The sequence below is a fragment of the Podarcis melisellensis genome (genome assembly GCF_964234715.1).
Source record: "Podarcis melisellensis genome assembly, chromosome: 5".
NCBI classification, from domain to species: Eukaryota; Metazoa; Chordata; class Lepidosauria; order Squamata; family Lacertidae; genus Podarcis; species Podarcis melisellensis.
The window spans coordinates 10,949,148-10,967,243 of NC_138537.1; the positions used below are offsets into that span (position 1 = coordinate 10,949,148).

Below are 18,096 nucleotides of genomic sequence, written 5' to 3' on the forward strand. Positions count from 1 at the left end.
CATTTCCAACACAGAAAGCAATCGTGCATGTGTGCATCCTAAAACATAACACAGCAAAACATACACATGTTCAGTCATCACATGAAACAACCCAATTGTGGATTTTTAGGCTATTTCCTGCACAGAAGCTGCCTTCCATCTAAACCTTTGCTGTCTGCACTGACTGGCAGCAAGCGTTCAGACATGGTTCTTTCCTATCCAGCTCCGGAGGTGCCAGGGACCTTCTGCCCACCAAGCAAGTGTTACAATGAGCCATTACAAGTGTGTGAAGTAGACAAGAGGCAATCCACCCTATTCCTGTGATCTGTTTTGACTATTTTTAATTCTGAGTTTTAAAACTGCTGCAACCTTCCCTGGGACTGACAGGTGAAAAGCAGGCAATGAATGCAGCAACAATAATAACACAGAGTTGAACCCCAGCACCTTGTTTTCAGTATCCGGCTGTCACTGAAGATGGAAGTTCTATTTTGTTGTCAAACCTAAAATGTTTTTTTCCAGTTTGGGGAAGAATATTAAGAGAGAGCTCCCTAAGGGTGAATTAAAGGGGTAGGCTTGCAGGTAAGGAGCACAGTGGATTGGGGCTGGAGAGGGGATATTATGTAGTCAAGCAGGAGGGCACAGACTGGCAGCAAAAGAGTGGTGCATTCTGGGTTAAGTAGCCACAGGCAGGATTTATTTAAGTTGCCATAGGTGGGGGAGACATTGCAACCAGTACCGATTATGGAATGTACGGTGGGACAGACACTATTCAACTAGCCTAGGCACCAGAAATTGGGGATGCGGTTGGGGAAACAGGTGGAATTGGGAAGTGAGAGACCGGCAACCTGAATATAACAGAGGACACTCCACGAATCCAGGTAGATGCTGAGACACAGTTTGCAATCTCCCAAGTTTCAAGGTGGGAGCTATGAAAAAAGGGAGGTTTGTTAAGGGGCAATGGGGACCATGGGAGGTTGAGGGAGAGTACAAAGGCATGGAGGGAGTAACCCATTGACCCAGATACTGAGGGGGTATCAGGCTGAAGTAAAGGTAAAAGGGACCCCTGACCATTAGGTCCAGTCGTGGACGACTCTGGGGTTGCGGCGCTCATCTCGCTTTATTGGCCAAGGGAGCCGGCATGCAGCTTCCGGGTCTTGTGGCCAGCATGACTAAGCCGCTTCTGGCGAACCAGAGCAGTGCACGGAAACACGGTTTACCTTCCCGCCAGAGTGGTACCTATTTATCTACTTGCACTTTGACGTGCTTTTGAACTGCTAGGTTGGCAAGAGAAGGGACCGAGCAACAGGAGCTCACCCCGTCGTGGGGATTCGACCTTCTGATCGGCAAGTCCTAGGCTCTGTGGTTTAACCCACAGTGCCACCCGCGTAGCCACTGCTAAATCCGCCTCTGGACCCACACTCATAGTAACAGTGGAGCATTAGGCATTGGGGCAATAGGCCTAGGAGCATCATGAGAAGATACAAAGGAACCAAAGAAAAAAGAGCTTGAGGGTCTACAGCAACAACAGACCCAAACATGGTGAACTAATTGTCATGGGGGGAAACCTATGGCCCTATGGGGTGGGGCAGAAGGCAACATAGAGCTCCTTGGGAATACAGGCCCTGATTGGCAGAGGCACCCTACAAAATAGAAGACCTGACCTGCTAACAGAAGGATGTGAGGAATGGGGGGAGACCAGGGATAGTGAGGGGGGACAGGGACCCTACTAAGCAGAACCGGGGGATGCCAACTTGAATAAAATATTGGGGAGGGGGGCAAGCAAGCCCTGCACCACATAATCACCACACACAGAGACACACTATTTGAACGGCAATGCCCATCAACTGGGGTGGGGTACCTTCAAATGTTTTATTGGGGGAGGCAAAGGGACCCCAGCCCCTAGGAGTTGGATCCTATGCACCCTACTAAGTAGAACAAGAGAGAGATACTGGGGGGGGGGGCACACTACTAAGTAGGAGAGAGGGATATGGGGTAGGGTAGAAGCACCCTAAGTGGAAACAGACGGGATATGGGGTGATGGGAGGGGGCCCTACTAAGTAGAATAGAGGGACGTGGGAGAGGCAATGGGGGCATCTTCTCTGGGGCTACCGGGAGCCAACCGGGCACCCTAAAAAGGGGGTTGAGGGTTAAACAGCGCTGTGGGGGGCTGAGGAAGGATGCCAATACTCTGTGGGGCCGAGGACCCTATGAAAAGTGGGGGGGGGGGAGTAGAGGGCAGCGGAGGAGCCTACGAGAAGTGGGGAGGGCGGACTGGCGGAGACCTTTAGGTGGAGAAGAAGATTATAATAATAGTAATAATAGTAGTAGTAGTAGTGTGGGGACTTGGGGGGCGCTTGGAGGGCGCAAGCCGAGGCGGAAGAGCAGGAGGGACCCCCTTGCCGGGCGAGGAGCCTCACTTACGGGCGAGTCGTAGGAGAAGGAGCACTCGGTCTTGTAGACGCGGTCGCCGGCCTTGGGCACCCGGATCGTGGGCATGTAGGGCACCAGCAGCTCGCCCACGTCCCCCGCCGCCATCTGCGACTGCCGGCCGCTCCCCGAGAGCGCGCCGGGCTCCAGGCTCCCGCCGGTGGGTCAGCAGAGAGGAGCGCAGCCGGCCGAGCCCCGCGGAGGAGCAGGAGGAGGAGGCGGAGAAGGAGCGCAGCCCAGGCCGGCCTGCCCGCCCTCCCGGAGGGGAGGAGAGCCGCGACGAGCCGCTATTTTTAATCCAATGGCAGCGGCGGGGGGAAGAGGGCCGCCCCGCCCCGGGAGAGGTGCCGGGGCTCGCGGAACCAGCTGCGGCCACGCCCAGGGAATCCCGCTCTCCGGAGCTCTGCACATGCCCCGAGGCGCCCTTTCCTCCTCCTCCTCCAACCCAGGGCATTGGGGGGGGGGGGGTCGGTTAAGGAGACTTTCTGCAATGGCTGTTTCCACCTGCCCAAGGAGCCTTTCCCAGACTTTGGGAACAGCGGAAGCAGCTGGGAAGAGAGGAGTTCAGGGATATATTTTTTAAAAATAATAGTTTTGCAAGTTGTGCGTCCTTGTTTCTCAGTTGGATCCTTTTCCATGGCTTTGTATGTTTTTAGTATGTTATGCGTTGTGACTTGCCGTCCTTTTTACTGACTACAGTTTAGTAATTTTATTGTAACTGACCAATGTAAACTGTCTCGTTATTGCTTGCTGATATTTAATTTTATTTCGTTGCTGAATATGGATTGTTGAATATGGCTTTATTTGATACAAGTTGTTTGTTTTAAAGCCATCGTGACTTTTTGGCATTGGATCAGATTGTTATGATTTAGGGGGTCTTTGCTGTCTATTTTATTGTTTCTTTCAGCTTGAAAACCGCCTTGCATATAGTAATATAGAAAGGTGGTATACAAATTAAAAGAGAACAAATGAAATGAAATGAAATACCCGCTTGGTTAAGTATAGGAAGAGGAAAAAGGTATGGGGAACCCAGGTCTCATAAAGGGAGGCAAGCTTAGAACGTGACACAGTTGTGGGTCACCGTCGCCGTCATCGTCATCCCTGCTCTCGAAGGTTTGGGGGCCAACTGGTAGCTCCTGGGAGAGCCTTTTCGGTGGTGGCCCCAATAACACATCTCCAACCCTTTTCAGTCCATGTGGCTTGCTGAGGGTTCACCAGTTTATTCTGGCCTTTGGGCATTGAAGAACTGGTTGCGGGGTTTTCATGGAGAGTGCCCTCCACCAAACCTGTTGTATGGATTGCAATTTGGGATTGCTGCTCACTGTTTTAGGCCCTGTCCACACTGTGCATTTGAAAACAGAATTATACCTGCAACAACAGCAGCAAGAATACTCATCGCAAAGTATTGGAAGCCACAAGATTTGCCCACCCTGGAAGAATGGCAGATGCAATTGATAGACTACATGGAACTGGCAGAAATGACTGGCAGAATCCGAGACACGGGAGAAGAGCAAACGGAAGAGGATTGGAAGAAATTTAAAGACTATCTGCAAAAACATTGCAAACTATTTGAATGTTAAAATGATGCAGGATATAAAGATAGTGCGGCATTAGTGACATAGTTGAAAGGAATATGCAAAGATGTTTTATGAGTAATAAGTAAAAAAATATAGCAAAATTAATCAATGTTAAAATGATGGGGGGTTAGAAGATAAGTGGTTAGTAGCAGTAATGGTTAATTTAAAAGAAAATAAGCAATATTAAAATTAGTCAAAATAGAGGAAGGATTTGCTGAAAATAAATTAGAAATTGGAATACAGAAAGGGGAGGTGTGAGGAAGTCGGGAAAGTAAGCTACAAGAAATTAAGATTTGAATTTATATATTTCTTTTTGTTTTTTATGTTTTATACTGTTTTTTGTCTGTTATTGTGTTGTTTTGTTTTGTTATGATAAAATTTGTTGAAACTTTAATAAAAATTCTTTTTTAAAAAAATGAAAACAGAATTATACCACTTTAAACAGCCACTGTGGCTCTGCCCAAAGATTTGCAGAGTTGCCTGGGAAGAGGGGTTGACTACCAATTGTCACTCCGGAAGGGGACTAGGGGTTTCCCAACAACTCCCAGGATTTTGTGCTGAATCACGACTACTGAATGTGACATATTGCTTTGGATATATAGTACAGGTGGGGCTTTAATTGCGTTTTTGTATGCAAGGAATGAGCCCTACAACCTTTTGGTGAAGGGTGAGCTGGAAATTCAGTTAACAAAATGAAATACTCATTCTCATGTTGATGTTGTTATTAAGCAATGAGTAATGTTTTACCAGAGAGGAGGGCTGGAAGAGAAATCCTGTTGAGATAACAGACTGTGCTTTTTATAGCCTCTTTTTATGTGATTTTTTAAAAAAAAAACAATCAGGAAAAAGGAGGAAACTCTGGGACATCCTAATACTCAGTAATCTGTTGTTGCCAAGATCTCAGCAAGATCCACACATACACAGAAAAGAAGCTGATGCAGTAATTCCAGGCTATTGCTGACCACAGAGACACTTAATTCTACAGATTATAGGTAAACACCAAAAATCATTATAGGTCATGTGATTTTGCCTGCACACTCAGTTGCTGGATCAGCGCTGGGCAATTCTCAGCCAAATGTGTGAACTCTTTCCATTGAAAAGCATTGGCTTCGAGCTGATCTCCCAGGAAGCAGAGTTAGGCAATTTCTACCTACGGTGATCAATGTGTGTGACACACTTGTAAAAATCACTTGCTGCTAAAGCCAATACACGTGGGTGCTCTTGGTTCCTCAGTTGTACCTCGAAAGCAGCCTGTTCCTTTAAGGAGAGTCACAGCTGATTAACCTGTTCTTTTCTGAACAGTAATAAAACCTGGTACAGGAATTGCATTGTTGGAGGGGACATCTTCCCCTGGGGAGAGCTAGTATTTATTTAATCCGCAAGGACAAAGAATGCTAGTGTATGAATTCTAATGAAATAATAACCATGCCAAATGGTGGTAAAATTCACCTTTGTTTGGTTTTAGTACATCAAAATGTAACGTGAACAAGGCTTCATTCTGACACAGCTTATAAATTTCGGCTTAGAAGAGTATGCAATGGCCTGATTCTTGTTGCAGTTCTTGTTGAGCAAAAACATAACTTAGCACGATTATATGCGCTCTGGGAGATTGCAGCTTCTTTGCTTCTCCCCAGTTGTTTTGCTGCTGCAATATGCAAAGTATGGTTTATTAAGCCAAGAATCCATTACATGTGAATGTGGCTGCACAGAGGGTTAGGCTCATGGTGAACAGTAACAACTTCCACCACCAAAGCTCTGTGCAAAAAAAAAGTGTGCCTTGACGTGATGCCAACATGTATACCACTACATACATCTCAGAGGGAAAGCATGCCACACTCGAGGAGCCAGAAAAGGCTCTCATGTACCTCCACACCATGAACCTCACATGGCCGCGAAACTACCAGCAGGGCCTCCCCTGTAGATCTCAGCACCTGGGCAAACAGAATCAAGCAAGAGTTGGGAGGGACCCCAAGGGTCATCTAGTCCAATCTAGTGCAGGAATTTTTTGCCCAAACTAGGGCTCAAACCTACAATCCACAAATTAAGAGTCAGTGTGGTGTAGTGGTTAAGAGCGGTAGACTCGTAATCTGGTGAATCGGGTTCAAATCGGTGACCTTGGGCTAGTCACACTTCTTTGAAGTCTCTCAGCTTCACTCCTCACAGAGTGTTTGTTGTGGGGGAGGAAGGGAAAGGAGAATGTTAGCCGCTTTGAGACACCTTAGGGTAGTGATTAAGCGGGATACAGTGGTACCTCGCAAGACGAATGCCTCGTAAGACGAAAAACTCGCAAGACGAAAGAGTTTTTCGTTTTTTGAGTTGCTTCGCAAGATGAATTTCCCTATGGGCTTGCTTCGCAAGATGAAAACGTCTTGGAAGTTTGTTTCCTTTTTCTTTTTCAATGCATTCCTATGGGAATCCATGCTTCGCAAGACGAAAAAACTCGCAGAACGAATTAATTTCGTCTTGCGAGGTACCACTGTATCAAATCCAAACTACTACTACTCCTCCTCCTCCTCTTCTTCTTTTTCTTCTTCTATAGACTGAGCTATTCCAAGCTGGGGGTCTAACAGCATTAGGAGGGCAGTTGGCTTAAGAGGACAAAGGTGACTCAACTAACCTGGTATAACAGAGAGGCTACTGAAAGCAACCTATTAGATAAGGCCCCGATGACGTTGCATATATTTTAACCCCACGTTATGGGATGCCTGCGCCCCGGCTGATGTTTTCTCCACAAGAATCAGGGCCACTGAGTGAGCTTCATCGCAGAACATGGATTTGAACCCAGACTCTCCAGCCAAAATCAAACACTCTACCCACTATACAACTCTGCTTGTCTGTGGAGTGTTATTTGTTTTGGTACAGGCTTGTCCATGTGAGGAGCAGGGCAGGTGATGGAGAGGGAACTAGGCAAGGTCTGTGTAGTTTGTGAGAGAGAACAGCAATGGCCTCAAACTTTGGAAAGGATGCAGGTTGCACAGCCGCAGGAAAGAGTGTGGGGCAGGGCACAGCAAAGGCTGGAGAGATTCGCCTTGTGAGGATTGCCCTATGCTGCTGCTATTCTGGCCACGCTGTGATGCAGAAAGACAGGGCTGCCCTCTAGTGGTCCCAAACAACCGCTAGTAGCCTCTTTCTACAAACAAAAACATCACACTTAGGAGGCAGGGCTAAGTTATGCATTTCCTTACGCAGAATGAGGTGTCGGAATTCTGGGCGACAGCATATTTTGAATGCTGCTCTCACAAAAAGCTCAGCTGAGATTCCTATATTGCATGGGGTTGGAATAGATGACCCTTGGGGTCCCTTCCAACTCTACAATTCTCCGATTCCAAGCTTAAGCCAGAAGCTGCAGTTAGCATGAAACTCTGCAGCTCACTGTTCGGCACTGGTAGCTAATTCCCCTACTGAGATGAGTTCAGGGGCACCGGTTAACAACTTGGGACCAGTTTACCTACAAGACTGCCTTACCCCCTATGTGCCAACTCAACCTGAAATGGCACTTTTACAGGTGCCACATAATACCCGCAACTGCATCTGTAAGGACTCGATTGTTTAGTATTGCAGGGCTGACTCTTTGGAACTCCCTGCCTATTGATGTCAGGCAGCAGCCTTCACTGTTTTTCACTGACATTCTTGTTTCGGCACCTGCCGAAGACATTCTTATTTCGAGGAGCCTACCCCCAAAGTAAGGGACGCAGGTGGCGCTGTGGGTTAAACCACAGAGCCTAGGACTTGCCGATCAGAAGGTTGACGGTTCAAATCCCTGCTCAGTCCCTGCTCCTGCCAACCTAGCAGTTCGAAAGCACATCAAAGTGCAAGTAGATAAATAGGTACCACTCTGGCAGGAAGGTAAACCACGTTTCTGTGCTCTGCTCTGGTTCGCCAGAAGCGGCTTAGTCATGCTGGCCACATGACCTGGAAGCTGTACGCCGGCTCCCTCGGCTAATAAAGCGAGATGAGCGCTGCAACCCCAGAGTCGGCCACGACTGGACCTAATGGTCAGGGGTCCCTTTACCATTACCCCCCAATCTCACAGGTGACTGGGAGACCCCCCAAATGGAGGAGGGGCGAGGAAAGGAACCAGAAGCCAAATTTTTAATATATTCCCTGCATGGTTTAAAAAATATTACTACTAAAATAACTGTTGTTGTTATTAATCAATAAATATCACATTTTTGTCATTAGTTGCCTATGTCCATAACTTGTCTTTCCATATACAATGCTGGGAAATCTGTGTCTGTTAACCATTAAATGTTAGCACATCTTTACCACTGGTCCACAAGCATGAGAGCTGGAAATCCTTTTTCTTTTCCTTTTTAATGGCAAAAGCAACTTGCACTTTCTCTGTAGAATCTGAAAGTCTGTGTGGAAACCTTCAACACAGCGAGTAATTGAAACAATCTCTTTTTTTTATTTGAGTTACGAAGTCAGATATATATATATACATTACATAATTCCGCTACTCTTTTATGGGCGCACACCTCTGAGACAGGTGGATAACCGGCTTAATTGTCAGGTGTTGCTTTGTTAGAATAATCAATAAGACTTGCGGGGGTGGTTTCATGGAAATTCCACGGTCCATCCCCCCGCTGTTGCATTAGCTTGCGTGCTGTCTTCTCCTGCTTCCTATAAAAGGAAAATAGCGGGATGAGGAAGGAGAATCAGAAAATTAAGACGATCAAACAATTGTACAATGGAGCTGGCTCGCACGTTATGTTATACCATACTTAGAATAAGCTGTGGTTTAATGTGAATGCGCAATGGACTAGTGAGCGCTGCTGGAATCGTGGACACATTTTCCACCCTCTCCTGCCCCCCATGCCAGGAAACAAGCCACAATCTGTATTTTTATTATTTAACATAATGTCTATATCACTTGATTGTAGAAAGACCTCTAAGCGGTTTACAGAAACTGATTGATTCTTAAGTCACCTTGAACACAAGGTTATGGTTTGTTTCCCCCCCAAAACAAACCATGAGCAGTAAGCCAAAGGCAAGCCTTTGTTGCCACTCGTGGTTTGTTTGGAAGGAAACCATGAGCCCAAGTTCGGACTACACAACAAGCCGGATCATGGCCTGTTTCCTGGCACCTGTGATTTCAAATTTCACCTGTGATTGCGGTAGCATCCTGCTTCTTCCCATTAAACCGAGTCTATTTTAACCGTGTTCAAAAGGGACTGATGAGCCATGCCAACGTTATCCATTGTTCAAGCCAAATACAACCAGTCAGGCCAAAATTTTAAAGCAGCGGAGCAGATGGATCTGCCTCGGTGTAGAATTTGGCAGGCGGAGGCTGCAACCCATATGCTATTTAATACTCACGTGCCTGGATACTTAAGTTGGTCAATTAGGTCAATTAAGGCCAGCTCACAGTGCCAAATTCCTCCGCATGAGCCCATACGAGGGAGCAGGTGGAGAAAAACTACCATGCACAAGAATGAACATTTGGGGGAGCTTGAAACTTGTAGCCACAATTATGGCTCCTGGAGGCTGTAGCCTTATTGGAGTTCACCGATTGGGTCTGCGTTGCTCCGGGACAGGAGGAAGGAAGTCAAAATGACACCGAGGTTGTTTCAAAGAAAGAGTTTATTCTGCTCTCTGGATAGCAGAAGGCACCTGCGTGGTGAGTCCACAGCAAGTACAAAGAAATGACAGGTTTCATGCAGTTTATATATCCTCCAGGCACCCTCTCACTCCTCCCCTAGGAGCCCAACCACGTCGGCGTACGTACACAGGTTGACATCACATATGTTCCTGCTCTGGTACTCTCAACCATAAAAGGATCTTCCTTCCTGTACTTCTGACCATAAAAGGATATTCCTGTTCCTACTCCTATCTTGGAGCAAGAGGTCACTACTTCCGAGAACATGCTCTGGCGTTAGTCCCAGACTTGGGTCTCTGCGTCATTTGTGGTCAGGACATATGTCTGTGTCTGTTCTACTGGTAAAGTCAAGGCCAGTCTTGCCGTCAAACTGATAAGGGAGAGAGCTGTGTTCTTGTTTTGCATTTGCTCAACGGCTAAAGTTTATGCATTTTAGCTAAGGAGAAATGGGGATTTTGGTGCAGTTTAAAAACTGTCAGTTTTGGGGTTTGGAAAACCCATTCCTTCAAGGCTTGTTGAAATGGCCACCGGTTCCCTGCGCATTCAGGCTAGCCTTTCTCTGTGTGGCTATGTGCTTGCCTGCATGTTTGTGGGGAAGAATCTGGCAACAGGAGCTGAACCAGTCCTAGCAACAGGAGGGACAATTGTATATTCACCAGGGACAGGCCCACAAGCAATGCTATTCACTACACAGAGATCAGCTGAGGCCCGCAACTCAAAGGAGAGAGTCACAACTGTTCATTCCCTTTTGCCACTGAACGTGAGCACTTTTTGCCTCTGGCTCCCAGGAGGGAAAAGTCCCTCCCTTGCCCTGCTTGGATGTCATTTCACAGGACTGGATTAGATGGATTCCCCCCCCCCCCCCAGGGTGTTGGCAGACGTCGGCCAATGATATTATCAAAGAAATGTCATGGCTCAGCATCTCCAGCAACAAAACACAAAGTGGACCACAGAACGATGAGTAGCAAAAACATTTCCAATTAACTGCAAGAAGTCTGTCTTTCAACCCCCTGCTTGACTTTGGCTCATGCCTGAAATGACAGTTCAGCAACAGTTCAACACAACTTTAGAAAGAGCTGTAGCTTAGTGGTACCACATCTGCCCTGAAGGTTCCAGGGTCGATCTCTGCCATCTCAAGGTTGGGCTGGGAATGTTCAGTGTCTGAAACCCTGAAGAGCCTCTGCTAGGCCATGTATGATGACACCCAGCTCTACCTCTCTTTCAAATCAGAACCAGTGAAGGTCCTGTGTGAGTGCCTGGAGGCGGCTGGAGGATGGATGGCGGCTAACAGATTGAGGTTGAATCCTGACAAGACACAAGTACTGTTTTTGGGGGACAGGAGGCGGGCAGGTGTGGAGGATTCCCTGGTCCTGAATGGGCTAACTGTGCCCCTGAAGGACCAGGTGTGTAGCCTGGGAGTCATTTTGGACTCACAGCTGTCCATGGAGGCACAGGTTAAATCTGTGTCCAGGGCAGCTGTTTACCAGCTCCATCTGGTACGTAGGCTGAGACCCTATCTGTCTGCGGACTGCCTCGCCAGAGTGGTGCATGCTCTGGTGGTGCATGCTCTCCCACTTGGACTACTGCAATGCGCTCTACGTGGGGCTACCTTTGAAGGTGACCCGGAAACTACAACTAATCCAGAACGCGGCAGCTAGACTGGTGACTGGGAACTGCCGCCGAGACCATATAACACCGGTCTTGAAAGACCTACATTGGCTCCCAGTACGTTTCCGAGCACAATTCAAAGCGTTGGTGCTGACCTTTAAAGCCCTAAACGGCCTCAGTCCAGTATATCTGAAGGAGCATCTCCACCCTCATTGTTCTATCCGGACACTGAGGTCCAGCACCGAGGGCCTTCTGGCGGTTCCCTCACTGTGAGAAGCCAAGTTACAGGGAACCAGGCAGAGGGCCTTCTCCCACCAGATGTCAAAGAGAACAACAACTACCAGACTTTTAGAAGACATCTGAAGGCAGCCCTGTTTAGAGAAGCTTTTAATGCTTGATGTATTACAGTATTTTAATATTTTTTTGGAAGCCGCCCAGAGTAGCTGGGGAAGCCCAGCCAGATGGGCGGGGTATAAATAATAAAATATTATTATTATTATTATTATTATTATTATTATTATTATTATTATTATTATTAAATGGCAAACCCATGGGCACCCAAGTGTGCTTGGACTAGGACTCCCGTCATCCCTGACTACTGGCCATTCTGACTGGCGCTGATGGGAGTCAGAGTTCAGTAACAACTGGAGGGCCACAGGTTCCCCACACCTGGTGCAGACCATACTGCAGCAGGTGAGCCAAAGGCCCGACTCTGTATACAATAAGTCAGCTTCCTAATGTCCCTAAGTTTGGGAAACCACCAAATTACCTGTTGATTTTCCCTACCTTAATTCAAGTTTCTCGGATTCAGCATAAAGGTAAGCCAACCCCTTTTCATAGTCCTTTTCAGGAGGGTCGAGCAGATTGCGAGCAATCCACCTTGTTATCGGATGCTGGAGAAAAGCAAAGCAAGGCATCACTAAGGAATCATGAGCACCTGCGTGCATATACAGCAGAGAAGCCTCAGACATGGATTGGCTTGTCTGGTGTGATGTCATGGAATCTTCAAGCTACTCGGGGGGGGGGGGCAAAGCTGTCATTAACGAAACGTCCTGTGAGAAGCAAATGGAAGTAAAATCCCCAGTTTGACTGGGATTAAAATTTCGTACACACCCCATGGAAAGAGGAGCTGTTGTGAGGCGGGCTAAGAGTAGAGAGCTGATTGGCAGGAGAGCCGAAAAGGTAGGAATCTTAAGGGGTCAGGAACCCAGAGAACCAATTGCTGAAGGAAAGGGGCTGAGCAAGCAAGGGGGCGAGATAAAGGAATCTGACAAGATGGGCAAATGGAGGAATCGGAAAGGAAAGAATTCACTGGAAGACCATGTACCTAGTATGCATGGTGTTCCTGGTTCAAATCCTAACATCTCTAGTTGCTAGAACTTGCTAGAACGTGACCTGCGGGGGTTGGGGAATGTCAGGATCTCGCCCGACTCAATCCAGTTACACCAACCCTGTGCTAGAGAGATGGGGAGAGGCGCTGCTCAGCAGTTCACGCTTCCAGAATTCACAGCCCCCTATTTCCCACCCTCCAAATATCTGCTCTGGAGATTTGGATCAGCATCGGTGGTGGGATTAAGGGGCAAAAGAAAACTGGCAGAAATTGCCACCATCCTCCTTCCTCTGGTGGAAGCTTCCACTGGATCCAACTCCCTTCCATGAACAAAAGGAGTCCTTCCGTCTGCGGAAAGGCAAGTCTAGATGCAGCCCAGAAAGCTCCTTCCCAAACTGGGATTACAGTAAGCACTCAGCAATATACATCGTTCTGCCTGGACACTAACATCCAGCACTGAGGGCCTTCTGGCGGTTCCCTCACTGCGAGAAGCCAAGATACAGGGAAGCAGGCAGAGGGCCTTCTCGGTAATGGCACCCGCCCTGTGGAACGCCCTCCCACAAGATGTCAAAGAGATAAAGACATCTGAAGGCAGCCCTCTTTAGGGAAGCTTTTAATGACTGATGTTTTAATGTATTTTTAATCTTTGTTGGAAGCTGCCTAGAGTGGCTGGGGAAACCCAGCCATATGGGCAAGGTATAAATAATAAATTATTATTATTACTCACGCGATAGTACTCCCAGTGCTCTGGGACATAACCTTCAGGGATTTCAGCCAGTTCAGCTTTACCTGGTGAGAAAGAAGCAGCTCAGTTCAAATGAGCTTCAAATGACTTCCAAAAACACTGTCAAGAAAGAATACTGTTGCCAGCCACAACGCATTATCTTCAAAATAGGACTAATTCAAAGTTTGCTGTCCCGTCCTTAACATGTTTGCTCAGAAGTAAGTCCCACCAAGTTCAAGGAGACTTACATTCAAGCAAGCGCACACACAAAACTGCGGAGAAACATGCAAATGAGGGTGGAGAATTCCTGTCCCTACAAACATAATTCATGCCTTATACTCCACATAACAAATAACCAATGGTAAAAATTCTCTGTTTTACAGGTAGCAGATATAGCATGAAAACAAACTGGCCAAGAGTCACATTTTTCTGGTTAAGTGGTAGTCATTAAAAAAGTTTTAACACCTACAGGTTTTTTTTTGTTTTAAGCAAACTAAGATATTGGTTCCCGCCATCCTCTGAGGCCAGGAGAAAGGAGGACTGATTGAGACCATTCCTTCCAGAGGATTTTGAAAATTCACCTAGCAGTTCTTGTACTAACCCAAACCAGATTTAACGTCATTGAAAAAGAGCAGCTTTTTAGGAGAGATGCAACTGCTCGCTTTACTTCATAGCTTCTTATATCAGCCCTTCAAAATAGGATGAAACCTGCAGAAATACTCACCGATAAAGACATTGACAAATGTTATAATTAGAGCAACTGGGATTCCGGTGAGCAAAATGTAGAACCTCTGTTTAGAAGGTGAAAGGAAACGAGAAGAAGCAAGATCGTTACATAGCAAAAATAAACAGTACCCTCACATCTTCATCAAGCCCCAGTAATTTTAGAACCTCTCCTTTTAATATGTAATTTTTATTTATGCATTTTCCAGTTGTTTTCCCCACATACATTTGTCATCTTACCATGTTCCTACACAGACTTCCCAACCTATCCTTCATTGACACCCTTGTTCAAACTCTTTGTTTCATGGCCTCAATGTTATTTCTCTACCTTATTTCATCCCTTCAGTTCATTCATCTTGTTTACTGCTGATCACATACTCATCCCTACTTATAGGTTAAGCTAAATGCCATCTCTTTATAAATATTCTCCAAAACATTCCCACACGCTTCTTATATTCTTTTCATCCAAATTTCTTATTTTGGCCGTCATGCTTGCTAATTCTACAAATTCTATTAATTTATGCAAACTTTGATCCTTTGTTGGAGTATTTTTTTTTCTTTCCAGCTCTTTGCATAGACTATTCTTGTGGCTGCTGTTGCATACAAAAATAGATTTTTGACTTCCTTTGGTATCTCCTCTCTTGTTATTGCTAAAAGGAAGGCGTCTGGATTTTTGGGAAATGTGAATTCAAACATTTGTTTAAGATCCTCATATACAATCTCTCAGTATTTATTTGTGTGTTTACATCACCACCAAATATTAAAGTATTAAAGAGCCATCTGCTTCTGAACACTTCCAACACTGAACCTTTCCCCATACAAACACTACAATCTGCACTATTAGGATATATTTCCTAGCCTAATATTTCAGACAATAACATTCCTTTTCTATCTAATTAAACAATTTATGGGCTTTTAAACTCGGCGGGGGGGTATTGTTTTTGTTTCTTACTAAATTATATATTTTGGTGTTTTTATCTTGTATAATATAAAACCACTGTGTGATCCTTGGATTAAGAGTGGTTTAGAAATAATAATAATAATAATAATAATAATAATAATAATAATAATAATAATAATAATAGAAGATATGGTCATTTATTCAGAACTTAAAACTCTTGAATATTCAGATACCACTTGGCGTTTTAAGTTACACATGTGAAAAGACCTCCAAATGAATGTACACAGTTCACTCTGAAATATCTTATTGTCTGTTTATGGCAAAGATTCAAAGAAGTAAAAAGCACACATAGAGAGATTAAGAATCCTGAATTTCATTTGTTGTTTTTGCTGGAGCAATGTTTTAAAATTAAAGCTACTTCTGCCCCACTCTTCATTGATATGGTTTAAAATTAAAGCTACTTCTGCCCCACTCTTCATTGATATGGATACCAGCTGCTGAAGAGACAAGCCACTGAACGGAGACTTATCTCTTGGGCAACAGGAAGTGCTGCCATGAAACCAAATGAGCAATTCTTTGGTGCACACATGGATCCCAACCTAAACATGATGACCCCAACCCAATAGTTCTGCCGATGATACAATAATCCCAACATTGTAGCTGGGCTCAAGTCCAACCTTGAAACAAACAACAGTCACCAGAACTGCTGCAAAGTTGAAGCCACCCTTATCCCACGGTAACAGGTTGCACTGTACAAGGGCTCTCTAGGATAAGTGGAGTTGATACTGCCCCCTTTCTAATCCTTTAGATACCAATAAGCTTAAAAAAACCCTCACCCGTATATCGTATATCCTCTTGCAAAACAGAACCGCGGCTTTTATAGTCCACAGCAGTGCTGGATATACGTATAAGCTAAACAAGCTATAGCTTAGGGCCCCACGCTCTTGGGACCCCCCAAAAAATTTAAAGGAAAACAAAGCTGGATGTACATTTCCAAAATATAAGATAAAAAACAAATAAAATAAAACCTATATACAGCAACAGTGTTTTGTGTTGTGTAGGCTCCTATGATGTAAGTAATGGGCCCCGCCTGCTAGTCTGCTCCCTAAAATATCACATATAAAGGGCCCCATTACCTTCAGTAGCTTAGGGCCTCGTCAAAACTTAATCCGGCCCTGGTCCACAGGTATCTCTGCTTTGTTTACAAAGCTCAAGAAGCCATCTCTAGGGTAAAGCTGAACCTTGGGCTTAGGAAAACTGAATACAGTAGCATTTATAACACAGAATATCACAGAATATCCCGTGCGACACCTTTTGGTTTCCTACAATTCCTCCCTCCCCAGGGAGTGTAGACTCACCAACAAAAGCAGAAATCGCCTGTCGTAAAAATCCGTTGCCTGGATGACAAACATTCTTTTCCCACCTCCGCTGCCATGGCGTACCGGAGCTGCAAAAATCAAATGTTAGCACAAAGCCAGCTGTGGTTTCTGTGACCCAGTCAAGCCGACAAAGAGACCTTTAGTTGTGTTCTCCTCTGTTTTTGTACATTCCCACACAGCTATGCTTGCAAAGCAAAAAACCGAGGCTGTGGTGTGGGTGTTTCGGGGGGGGCTATTGGGGGGTTGTTTTAATTTTTATTATGTATTTTGTGGTTTTATAGACTCCCGGAGTATAGGGCGGTATATAAATTCAACAAATTAGTAATAATAATAATAATAATAATAATAATAATAATAATGGGACTTGTCCAGCTCTGACCCAGCCGAGACAGGATTGCTTTGCTAATTATTTTCATCATTGACATGTCTTTGAAAGCACACCTTCCTCCAAGAAAAGTAGCCCTTGGGGGGAAGGACTGCGATTGAGTGACAGAAGCCCCCTGTGGAAAGCCCTCCCAGCAGATGTCAAGGCAATAAACAACTATTTACAAAAAGACAATTGAAGGCGTTCCTTTTTAGGGAAGTTTTTAATGTCTGATGCTGTATTGTTTTTCATATTCGGCTGGAAGCTGCCCAGAGTGGCTGGGGAAACCCAGCCAGATGGGTGGGGTATAAATATATATTAATAATAATAATAATAATAATATGCATGGCTGGCCCAAACCAAGCAGGTTGGGAGGAAGCTTCACCAGTTGAACTTCTGCCTGCGCAATAGGTTTCCCAGGCAGGGGAGTCACGGCAATTAGATATAATACCATTAGATATTATATGTAAAATTATTATTATTGCATATAAATAAAACTCAGGGATTGTCCTCAAGGTCAACAAGACGGGAAACCCCCCACCCCACCCCACGGATCCCCCCCGTCCCCTAGGGAAGCCATACCGATGAGCACAGAGCGGCCAGCGGCCCGCCCAGGCAGGGAGAAGCGACCCCAGAGACCCGGGCCGGGAAAGGTCCTCCTGGCCGCGAAAGCAGCCGCCGCTCGGAGCAGGAGGCTCATGGCCGCCATGCCTGCGACTGGCAAGGTAACGGCGGAGGAAGGTGACTCGCGTTCGGCGGGCGGGGCTGAAGGCGCGTCGCCGCCATCTTTAGAACGGGCGCCAGGGCGGCGCGTAGATTCACTAATAGTAGACTGCCACGAAGAGCCGGTTTCCGAGTTCAATGCGCCGCTCGCGGAACCCGACGGGGTTTCTCTATTAGATGCTTGTAGGAAGCCGGGGTTCTCCCCCAGGCAAAAGATAACCGGCAAAGAGTTGTTGTTGTTGTTTTAATTCGGGTCCTATTCACGAGCGTAGTCAGGATTTTTGTTAGGGGGCGCAGAACCGACGTGATTGGTCAGTTAGTTATGTTTTACTATTGTTTTACTTGATCTAAGGGAGGGCAGCTGCCCCACCCCCTTGGCAACGCCTATGGTCCTACTGCATGCAAAATCCTTTAAAGGGAAAAAAGGCTGTATTTCTCCAGTAAGCACCACTGAATTCAAATAGGCTTACTTCCGAGTAGACATTGTAAAGACTGTACTGGATAAGAGCGTAAGAGCGATTCATGCAAGTGCTTGTTTGGTTGTAAATCGCTTTGGGTTGCCTTGGGCAAGATAAAGCGACATGTTGTCGCCGTCATCATCATTATTCCCTGCAACTCAATCCACTATTCCTATTGCACATTAGAAGTAAGAGCTCCTTTAAGCATCAGCTGGGTGTTCAGTTACACACAGTTACACTTGCACCGTTAATAATAATAATAATAATAATAATAATAATAATAATGGAGGCCTTGAGCAGTGTT

General features: G+C 45.8%; 2 protein-coding genes and 1 long non-coding RNA gene across 4 annotated transcripts in view; all 3 read right to left on the bottom strand.

Annotated features, from left to right (window-relative positions):
• USP13 (ubiquitin specific peptidase 13) overlaps positions 1 to 2,639 on the bottom strand; it is a 70,242-nt gene extending 67,603 nt beyond the window's left edge. For both annotated transcript variants that reach the window (XM_081910906.1, XM_081910905.1), the window contains exon 1: positions 2,401 to 2,639. In XM_081910906.1, coding sequence (XP_081767032.1) covers positions 2,401 to 2,514 — 114 coding nt within the window. In that variant the 5' untranslated portion in view covers positions 2,515 to 2,639. The remainder of the gene's footprint in view (positions 1 to 2,400) is intronic.
• A 5,423-nt stretch (positions 2,640 to 8,062) lies between these two features.
• Positions 8,063 to 17,355, bottom strand: NDUFB5 (NADH:ubiquinone oxidoreductase subunit B5). Its single transcript, XM_081911424.1, has 6 exons — positions 17,194 to 17,355; positions 16,227 to 16,315; positions 13,969 to 14,035; positions 13,248 to 13,309; positions 11,977 to 12,083; positions 8,063 to 8,606 (listed from the first exon to the last, which is right to left on the bottom strand). Exons 1-6 carry the CDS (start codon positions 17,318 to 17,320, stop codon positions 8,486 to 8,488), a joined length of 573 nt encoding a protein of 190 aa, XP_081767550.1. The 5' UTR covers positions 17,321 to 17,355; the 3' UTR covers positions 8,063 to 8,485.
• On the bottom strand, positions 14,187 to 16,219 carry LOC309370032. Its single transcript, XR_014168373.1, has 2 exons — positions 15,341 to 16,219; positions 14,187 to 15,288 (listed from the first exon to the last, which is right to left on the bottom strand). It is a non-coding gene; the product is annotated as an uncharacterized lncRNA (long non-coding RNA).
• Positions 17,356 to 18,096: the final 741 nt, after the last annotated feature.